The sequence below is a fragment of the Daktulosphaira vitifoliae genome, unplaced genomic scaffold (genome assembly GCF_025091365.1).
Source record: "Daktulosphaira vitifoliae isolate Bord-2020 unplaced genomic scaffold, ASM2509136v1 Scaffold_3, whole genome shotgun sequence".
Classification (NCBI taxonomy): Eukaryota; Metazoa; Arthropoda; class Insecta; order Hemiptera; family Phylloxeridae; genus Daktulosphaira; species Daktulosphaira vitifoliae.
In genome coordinates, this window is record NW_026099574.1 from 2257334 (window position 1) to 2268680 (window position 11347).

The 11347-nt window shown below is 25.3% G+C and overlaps 1 protein-coding gene across 4 annotated transcripts in view; it reads right to left on the bottom strand.

The window, feature by feature from the left end:
• Positions 1-6814: 6814 nt before the first annotated feature.
• Positions 6815-11347, bottom strand: part of LOC126901983 (serine/threonine-protein kinase S6KL-like) — a 40745-nt gene continuing 36212 nt past the window's right edge. The window contains exons 7-9 of one of the 4 annotated variants that reach the window (XR_007703161.1): positions 10069-10248; positions 8700-8824; positions 6815-7069 (exon numbers count right to left, since the gene is read on the bottom strand). Coding sequence is in view for 3 of the 4 variants with exons in the window: in XM_050678985.1 (XP_050534942.1) it covers positions 8881-9015; positions 10069-10248 (315 nt within the window). In the remaining variant the exon portion in view is untranslated. Of the gene's footprint in view, positions 7070-8699; positions 8825-8855; positions 9016-10068; positions 10249-11347 lie in introns of those variants that run through there. The other 3 variants (XM_050678986.1, XM_050678985.1, XM_050678987.1) reach the window with 3 other exon arrangements.

Consider the following 11347-nt stretch of genomic DNA (forward strand, 5'->3'; position numbering starts at 1 on the left):
CACAAAATATTAACTTTTTCAACTTTTGAAAGTGTTTCGGAAATACTGACACTTTTATATAAATCTTAAATTAAATCTAATGTAATATAATTTATTATGGAAAAAAAAAAAATTCGGAATTTATTTTGTCTTCACGGAGAAAACAAACATCAAAGTTTATAAAAAAAATACGATTTTTGTAAAAAAACTCTTGTTTAAATTTTTAACTGTATAATGCTATAATTTTTTGAAAAATGTATTGATCAATACTATTTTTTTACTTCTATATATACTTTTTTTTAAATAAAACCATTTACCTTTATATATTAATTCATATATTACACTTATAAATCATAAAACTTGTAATCAGGAGATAAATAAGGAATTAGGAGATCATGTAGCTTTTGGAATAATCAACCAATTTTTTAAAATTAAACATTATTTACAGATTTGCACGGAAGCGTTTTTTATGATAGTGATTTTAATCACTGTCAGATATCATCTATACTTGTCTAACTAAGATGGACGTATCTTAGTGATGCAATCCCACTGAGTGCCGTTTTTTTTAAATAGTAGCCGTCGCCCAACAAAATCTAGTCCAGAGATCAAAATTAGTTTAATTTCAAAAAACGTAATCTTTTAGAATTTTCTCATAATTACGGGTAACGGAGAAATTTTTTTCAAATTTTTTCGATGTTAAGTTTAACTAAATAAAATTTGTGATTTTTTGCCATATCAATGAACAAAATTGTTGCAGGAAGATCTAGCATTTGTTTCTATAGACAAAAAATAAAAAACCACATCATAGTAAAATTAATACCTTCCAACTTCGCATTAAAAATAAAAAAGAATAATCGATACTAAAACATACATATTGCGGTTATTAGCTGTTCAAGTAATAAAAAATATACTCAATAAAGTCGAAAATAAAAATATTATATGATCCTACATTTTTTTCGACACAATTATCATTTATCAGTATAAAAAAACCCAGCACAGGGGGGTCGTGGCACAGTGATGACATGGAATAGTTAGATCAAGTATAATGAGACTTAACAGTGATTAAAATGACTATCATATTAACGCTTCAATACAAATCTATATATAGTGTTTAATTTTAAAAAATTGGTGAATTATTCCAAAAACTACATGATCTGCTATTTCCTTATATATATCCTAATTAAGGTAAAGTATGTCGAATGAAAAAGGGACATAAATATTATTTATCATAAAAAAATTGTGTTGATCCATACACTTTTTAATAAGTTATAGCATTATAGTTTATGTTTTATTTTTGCGTTAGAAGCAACTACCCAACTAAAGTTTTGTAAGTAGTTGTTTGTGTATTTATTTAATTTTGTTCATTGAGTGTCTAGTTTTGCTCGTATTGATTGTGATTTATTGAACAGAATTTAGTAAAATATTTATCCTATTGCTAGCATATGGCTGAGCGCTCCATGACCATAAAAGTCTTGAGAATATAGTATTGTTAAAAGCCATAAGGGTGATTAGTGAATTGTAGATAAATTATTTTTTTTCTATTAATTTAATGTGTTTTTCTTTTTTTTTTTGTCTGTTCAATGTCCTATCACTATAGTAGATATCTAGTCATTTCTTGTTACTACATTAAAGGTTTTATTACCATTTTAGTTTTATCTTGATTATTTATTGAAGGAGTTATAGTTATTATCGTTTATTTGTTATAAGGTCTATAGCTCTAATATATACTACTGATTTGTGAGTTGATATTTACTACTGTTGAGCCAGAAGGGCTACCCTTTTTTTTTTTATAAGTATAAGCTATTATCATTTATTGTGTATTATTGTTTATTATTATATATTTTGTTATTGATTATTATAACCTTTTGAATTATTTATTTATTTAGTTTAAGAGTATATACAAAACATATATACACACAGTACACACTTGAGCACTACATAGATCACTGGTTTTGCTTAGGCGACCACTCACACCTCCAGTAATTCTATTACCACACTACACACTAACAGGTTGGTCAGCCTTGGAGTGGTATACCAAGAAACCGGACCGTTGGTAAAAAGGGCGTAGTGACCGGGTAAAGTATATTACTATTTAATACCCCCGGCCCGTACAAAGTTAAAAATGTGAAAAATAAAATCGAGAATTTTCACACAAAAATAGCATTTGATAACTATTTTCACCTTGAAGTCACAATAAAGTCCGAAATTTATTTTTCCATAATAAATTATATTACATTAGCTTTAATTTAAGATATATATATAAAAAGTGTCAGTATTTCCGAAACATTTTAAAAAGTTGAAAAAGTTGCCATTTGGAATCCTTCCTTGTGGGCAGGTAAAGGGTCAAATTTATAAAAAAATGTATACTAAATAATAGATAAAGACATTATGCATCTATAAAAAAAAATTATATTGATTTGGTCATTTTTATAAAAGTTATGACAGTTTTAAGTAAAAAAAATTGAAAAAATGTCGAAAATTAGCGATTTTTTAATTTGGAATTTTTTTGGAGATTTCCTCCATTTACGGGGAACGAGGGAAATGTTTTCAAATTTTGAGGGTAATGTCTTCGACTAGTTATGATTTGTGATCTTTGGACTAATCGTTGAAAGAAATCGGTCCGGTGACAGCTGAGAAAAAGTGGTAACAGACACAAAAAAAAAGAAAGCATATCATAGTAAAACCAATACCTTCAACTTCGCGTCGAAGATAGAAGTTTCACCAAAAAGTATTTAGGAATGACAAATGTGAATTGCGTATTAAAACATACATTATTTATTAAGGTAGATTTTAGAGGTAACTTTCGAAAGTTAAATGGGTACCTAATATTATCAACTAGTTTTATAACATAACTTGTGAGAAATGCGGTTGTATCAACAACACTCTATTATTACCAAACACATTGATATTATTATCACTGTTGCTAATGTATTAATATGAATATCTAATCGAAGATATTACCATCAATAATTAAAAAAATTTTCCCTCATTCCCCGTAAATGAAGGAAATCTCCAAAAAATTTACAATTTTAAAAATCGATAATTTTTGACATTTTTTTTACTTAAAACTGTCATAACTATTGAAAAATAGATGAATAGACACAATTTTCTTTTTAAAGAAACATAAGGTATTCACCTATCATTTTGTATATTTTTTTTGTAAATCTGACCCTTTATCTGCTCATAGTGGGGGATTAAAATCGATAACTCTTTCACAAAATATTAGCTTTTGCAACTTAACTTTTGAAAGTGTTCCGGATATATTGACACTTTTATATATATCTTAAATCAAAGCTTATGTAATATATTTTAATATGAAAAACAAATTGTCTCGATGACATATCTTCTATGTACAAATGGCAATCGAAGTTGAACAAAAAATAGGAGGTAATTATGCTTTTGGAATAATTCACCAATTTCTTAAAATTAATTATAATTAAATCAACAGATTTGGATCGTAGCGTTTCTTCTGATAGTGATTTTAATTACTGCCAGATATTATTTGTACTTATTCCAACTATGCCACGACTCCACTGTGCTATCGTTTTTTATTTGATTATTTTATTTTAATTTTTAATGGGTACAAGAACCCTTTAAAGAATACATTTACAGTGTTAGTGTAATATTAGAATAGGAAAAAAATATTAAATATGTACATGGTAAATAATTATAAATAAAAATAGTGTAAATAAACAATAATAGTAATGATAGAGTCATAGTATGAAAATTTGAAAATAAGTAATAGATAAGAGAATAAGAAATGTGACATTAACATCTAAAAACCAGTTTGGATTTATGCCTAGTGAGTCAATAATGGATCCATTATTTTATGTTAGGCAACTAATAAAAAAGTTTAAGAAATAGAAGAAAAAGCTGTGTATACTATTTATAGATTTGGATAAAGTGTATGATAGAAAACCGACTGAGGTTAAATATAATATAATAGAGGATAAGTATGATAGCATTTGTACCGGGGTAAAAAGTGTAGGAGGAGAAGCAGGTTTTAGGATAAAAGTAGAAGTGCACCAAGGTTCTGTTTCAAGTACTTACTTATGGATGAAATCACTAGAGAAATACAAGGAGAGGTACCGTGGTGCATGTTGTTCGCTGACCATATAATGTTAATAGGAATTATAATGTTAATAAGGAAGAAATTAAACATAGGCTAGAGGTGTGAATATCAGCTCTTGAAGAAAAGGGTTTAAGAATAAGTAAGAGTAAGACAGAGTATGAGTTTGACAAAGGAGAACATGAGGTAAGTGAAATGAGGAGTTCGGTGACAATAGGCGAGGACATGATAGGAGTGGTTGAAAGTTTTAAGTATTTAGGATCAGTTATGCAAAAGAACAGTTATATTGACGAGGATGTAAGACACAGGATTAAATGCGGGTGTTTAAAGTGGAGAGAAGCATTTGGTGTGTTATGCAATAAAAGAATTCCAATGAGGCTGAAAGGTAAATTCTATAAGACTGTAGTGAGACCAGCTATGATGTATGGTTCAGGATGTTCATAATGCTTAGATGAATAAGTGTAGTGATTAGAGAAGATAGGATAAGATCGTGGATAAGATGGAGAAGATATTGAGTGGAAGTTTAGGATAAGGGTGGCCGATCCCGAGTAGTTGGAATTAAGGCCAGGAAAAAAAGAAGATAATTTTTGAGAGATTCCCTCTATTTACCAATGGTAAATTTTTCAAATTTTGAGGGTAATGTCTATATCTAGTTTTGAAGATACATTGCTTTATGAAAACGGTCCCTGAATTTACATGAAAATATTTAGTTTTGGGTAAAAAATTACTGCTTTTAATATTATAACTTTTTATTTTAATTTTTTTTAATTATAAATGCTTATACTTAAAATCAAACAATATAATTATATAAGAAAGAGGGGATAAGAACCCTATTTTTTAAAAATAGCCTCTCTCTCAACAAAATAATTTAGAAAAATGCCTATCTTTTGTATCTAATAATCGTAGAAATGCATTTTATGATAATAATTTTAATCATTGTTAAATTTGATCCATAATGCTCCTCTATGCCTGTATCAACTGTGTTGTATTTTGAATGTGCTGGGTTTATTTTTGGATCTAATAAATTTAGCAAGTTTTTATGAAAATAAGAAAAACATAAATGTGAGTAACACGCATGAAAACACACATGAAAATAAGATACTATACTAATAAATACGATTTGTATACCATAAATCAATATTACATGTATAAAAATTATATAAAATTGTCTTATATTATGTTAGTATATTCCTATAAATATTGATACACGTTGATTTAAAAATAGATAATTCGAATCATAATTATAAACATGAACTATTGTTATTTTTCCATCGAATTACTTTGTAGTTTGCTAGCAAGAAGATAATAAAATATAGATATAAAAATAATAATGTTTAATTCAGTGGCGCCTATATTCATGTATTGTTTGTATATTACATGTATTAGGTGCGAGAGGTATATTAGAAAACATACAAATGTCAATGAATGTCTATAATCTCGCGAAAAAGATACTTAAATATGGAATGAGTAAAAAATTAAGAGGTTTTGATGGTGTCCCTGTGATTTATTTTTTAATATACAATACATGTAAAATTTGATATCGGTGCTATTAGCTGCGTAGTAATAACAATGAATACAGCTAAATATGCATTGTGTATTTTTGTTTTAAACATAGATTTGTTTAGACTTTAACAAATTTAATAGTATGTATTCGCATACACATAGTTCAATAGTATACAGATTTTTTTTACCATAACGCACTCAATTACTTACATAATAAAAATAATTTTGAATTTTTTGTTACATTAGGTTACATATTGTTTTTGAATTATTAGCCATGTAAGAACACCAAAGTATGGTGTTTTATAAGGCACAATGTTATGAGTTATATTTATAAATACACCAACCAGCAAAACAGAATGCATATCTGTCAATAAAGTTATAGTTTACAATAAACGATGTGAATAGCGAAGTCTTAAAAAAGAAATTAGCAATTAGTATAATAACTCTACTATTAAACATGTATTTTAATTTAAAAACTCGAAACTCTCAAGTGTTATATATAATAAATAGATGAAGTTATATTAAATATATAAACGTCATTTCTTACAAAAAAAAACTTAAAACGTTTCATTTGATTTTTAATAAGTGTTCCCATTTAAAAAACAAAACTAATTATTAAATAACATTATAAAACTAAAAGAAAAAAGAAAATTCCAAAATATTTTTTATACTGCGAATAATTAAGTAGATTATGATGAAAATATTATTCTGTATAAATCTAAGTGAATTCAACTTACGGAGAGACTTTTGACGCATTACCAAGGGAATCTAAGTTCACAGTATTCTATATTATTTCTTTGTTGTTCATGGAGTGTATTACANGAAAATTCCAAAATATTTTTTATACTGCGAATAATTAAGTAGATTATCATGAAAATATCATTCTGTATAAATCTAAGTGAATTCAACTTACGGGGAGACTTTTGACGCATTACCAAGGGAATCTAAGTTCACAGTATTCTATATTATTTCTTTGTTGTTCATGGAGTGTATTACATTGAACAACAAAAAATTTAGGTTAATTTAATAGTTCATTAAATAAGTTTGTTTGACAGTCATCATCGAAAGTACTGTCACTTGTTTTTTCTATACGTCATTGTTTATTTGAATAATTGTGTTTTTTAGAAACACAACTGCGTACTTTATTTAGTGGCCTTCTATTTTATTTTGAGTTTCTTTAGAGTGCCTCAAACAAAGTTTATAAATGCATTCTTATTTATCATACATTTATACATATTTATTAAAAAAAAACAATGATTTAGTTGAATTGGTATATTTATGACAAAATAATAATTTTATCCACTAACATCCATAAAATTTTCAACGTTCATCACAGTAATTTTTTATACAATATAAGTAATTACAAATTAACACAATTAATTTAAAAATATATTTTAGATTGATAGACTTGAAAATCACATTCTAATTTTAGTCAAATTCTTCAAAATGAACTACTTTGTTGTCATTTTGACAAGGTATTTTAAGGATTAACTGTTTGAGTAATTCATTAGGTTTAATCTGAAAACAAAAATTTTGTTTAATAATAATATATAATATTATTATCGCATTTCCTTACAAAGAATTTCGTTAGTTTTTTTACTAGGGTGATTCTTAATTTTCAATATTAGATTTTTATTAATATTACTTCCGAAATCGGATCATAAATTTATAAAAATAAAGTATAAAAAACTTCGAGACGATTGGTTAAGTTTAACCCGGAACCCTTAGTCCTTAAAGATATCTTTTTTCTAAATTATTCATGTTTTTTAAATTTTTGATTTAATTTCAACTTATTTATATAAAATTTTATAATTTTAAATTTTATAGTACCAAAATCTACAAATCTACATTATATTTCTTTAGCTTGGTCTCTTCAATCAATTGCAGAAGTGTTATGACTGACTTAAGGTTCGATCCTAATGATTCGCGGAGATGGTCGGAAATCCAACATTTTTTATTTCACATAATTATTTATTATGTATTTTTCTATTAAATAATTAAGATGGTAGAGTACAGATTAAATAATTTTCAACTAAAAATTATTTATTTCAAAATATTTAGTTTATAATTTAAAAACGAATAATTTAATTGTATAGTTATAATATATGTGAATAATTAATCATAATCATTAATTGTGAGTTAAATTTTATAAACATCAGTTAAATAAATTTAATTTAAAAAAAAGTTAAACTATTTAAAAATAAGAATGGTTTTAAAATCATTGATTTCAAATTATTGAAATACTTTTGACGATAATCTTTTACAACTTGATGAAAAAACTGGTTTTATTATCATTTTTTTTTTTTTTAATTGTATTGAAATCCTACATAGGGTTAACTCCTCTTTTCGTCGTGTAATCAACACACGAAGTATACTAACAATTTCAAGACATTTATGACATTTTTCGTTTTCATTCTACAAATTGATATTGGCAACAAAAATAAAATCATATATTTCATTTTCCTCGAATTGAATACTTCATTATATGGAACATTAATACTTTTACTAATATCAGAAATGTTGTGTAATTTTATAATTTCAACAATTTTAGTGTTAATTTCAATTGTTTAATTAATTCAACAAATTCCAGCGATGATGTTTCAGGGATTAAGTACTACAAATGTGCACATATTTTTTTTTATAGAGATATATTTTTATCTATATTTTGATAATCAATAAGACTTTTCAAAAAATTAATTGTTTAAGAAGGAGATAATAAAGCAATATTATTATTGATTTTTAACCAATATATAGCAGTAAACGACAACACGTTTTAATGAATATTTAAAAATTAAACACGAAACTATTAGACGACCCGTGTTTTAAGCTGTTTTAAAGCAACGTACAACTTGTATATTTTTGACAAGAGTTCAAATGCTTAAACCACCACTTCTTCTCAATTTTTTCCAGTTTAGAACATTAGCTTAGGTATGCTTAAAAGTATTACTGAATTTTTAAAAGAAACAACTATTGGTAAAGATTAACAAGTTTTTTCCTGTAAAATGTAGGAGCAGCTTCCTATCTAAATTATTTACAATAGGGCCTACTTTTAATGTATCGTATTCGTTTCAAAGTTTATCTGCTCTATCCTTCCGTAAGTGTTGGTATATTTATTAATAGATGTTCGGTCCATAATTAAATTACTTACGTCGATATCATAAGCTTCAACAGTTGCAGACATCACTTATTTTACAATTTCATAATGCAGTTTCATCAATATCATTATCGCTATCAGAATTTAGAGCTGATAGTTTTAACTGTTACAAGTATGTTCTAAAATAAATTAAATCAATGTAATAATTTTAATTAATTGATTCAAAATTCAAATTTCAATTGACAATTCCTTTATAAGCTTCTTTCTTTCTTTTTAACTCTATTTCCAATTGTTTTTCTGTTTTTTTCTTCAGCTTTTTATACATTTTTTCTGTGCCAAGCAATACAATTAATTCTGTTTTTTGAAGATACTAAAAATTGCCAATCTAAGTTAATTTTAACCAAATTTAATACATAATTTTGTACAATATCGAAAAGGTTATCTAACCCCTCAACGAAATGAGTTTTTTTTATTCATTTCCGTTTCCCGTGATGCTTATTTCTGTAAAGTTCTCTATTCTTCATAAAATAATTCAAACTTTTTATACTATTGTAAACTTATCTATCTGGAATTCGCATATTTTGATAAACTATAGTGATCTTTTGAATGACAAAAGTTTACTACACTTACGTAAGTTAAGATTTTATGCAAATTGAAAATTAATACACGAAAATCAAGTAAGCAACTTTAAAAATAAATGTAATTTATTTCCTAGTTTGATTAGTCACTATCCATTAAAACAATTTTGTATTGATTACGAAGGACTACATTTGATATTGATGTAGAAAAATAATTTTTTTTTTTTAAGATATATAATACTTAACAGTATAAGGTATTACTTTACAGTACGAAAGAAATTCTAAGGCTTACACTATCTTTTGTACTACTTTTTTTATTAAGTTATTATACATATTATCAGTATTATAATTAACAACACAGACAGTAGCACACAAATCGTTTGTTATATTAAATAATATGGAAAGTTATACATTTTTATTATCGCTTTTAAGGTATAGTTTATTTATAGCAGTATTACTTATCATTATTGTTTATGTTTATTTATAATCTTAAAATGTCATATTCTAGAACAATAATTTAGTAAGTAAAATTTAGAAGGGTATTAAAAAACTATTGTTTTGGTGTAATATAATTTATGATTTCTTAATTAATTATTGTAGATAATATTACGTTTAATGAAAATATGTTCAATGGTATATTGGTAAAGAACATTGAAAAACATGGTTTATTTGATAAAATACATTTTATATCTTTATGGGACATGCACACAGGTTAAACTTAATTAATTGACTAAAAATTTTTTATTCTTTATTTTATACATATTGAAACTATTCAAGAGGGTAAGACTAAAAAATAAAATATTAAGATTCACCTATATGAAAGAGAATATATTATTTATTCATACTTTTTTTGAAGTGACATCAGAGAAATCAAAACCATGGAAAAATGTTTGAAATTTAGCATGACGTAGAGACTTCAATCTATGTTGTGGATTTGTTTCCAGTAATTTAAGAATAATGTCTGTAGCACCTTTGCTTACGTGTTCGAGAGCTATCTTTATATCTTCATGATTTTTTGGTGGGTACTGCAAACCAAAGTTTTATAATTATTGAATAAATACTATAAAAATTATTATACAAATATTTTTTTTTCATTTATACTCATCAGAAAAGTGTCAATGCATTTACAGAGATTAAATAAAAACACTCGTAGTATACTAAAAATAACAAAAATAATTTTTTTATATTTTCACTTTTAATAGTAATCCTTGACAAATTACCTTGTGATTAGTTAAGTATATTCAAATAAGGATATCTATGAGAGATAATTTTTTCTAATCTTGATTATTGTTATGATCACACTGCGTTAAAAGTAGGTAAATATATTATTATTTCATATAATTTATTACTACTTCAACTGTTTAAAGAATTCACTACAAATGTAAAAAAATAATAACATTTAGATATTTTTGGAAAAATTTAAATATTGACCTTCTGTCAAACTTGCAATTTTTATAGAATCCATTTTACTGATTTTTAATAAAATAGTACGCAATAGGAAGGTCTATTAATTAATTTAAAATTGTACATGCGACATTTCCGATTTTAAGAAATATTTGATTATTAATGTATTCTCATAGAATTTTTTTAACCAATACTTCTATAATATGATATCATGTCCAACAACTAAAATATGTATTATATTAAATATTAATGAAGAATAAAATCAGATTAAGTATAAATGCCACATTTTTTACTAACATCAACAATTGACAATTTAAACACAAACTAGCATTGATAAATATAATTATTTTATAAAACAGTGTAAATTTATCATGATAAATATTTAAGAGATTCAAATGTTGTTGTTTATTTTCACAAGACAAAACATTCTTAGGTTTATATTGTATTAATATTATAAAAAAGATGTCGTTAAATAGAAAATGGTGCGAATATAATACTATTTTACAATATATTACATAATGCTTCATAATGTTTGTGTATTTCTATGGCTTCATAATGTTTTTGATTTTTTATGGCTTCTTAAATTTAAGCATTTCTATGGCTTCATAATGTTTTTGTATTTCTATGGCTTCTTAAATTTGAGCATTTCTACGGCTTCTTAATTTGAGCATTTCTACGGCTTCTTAATTTGAGCATTTCTACGACTTCTTAATTTGAGCA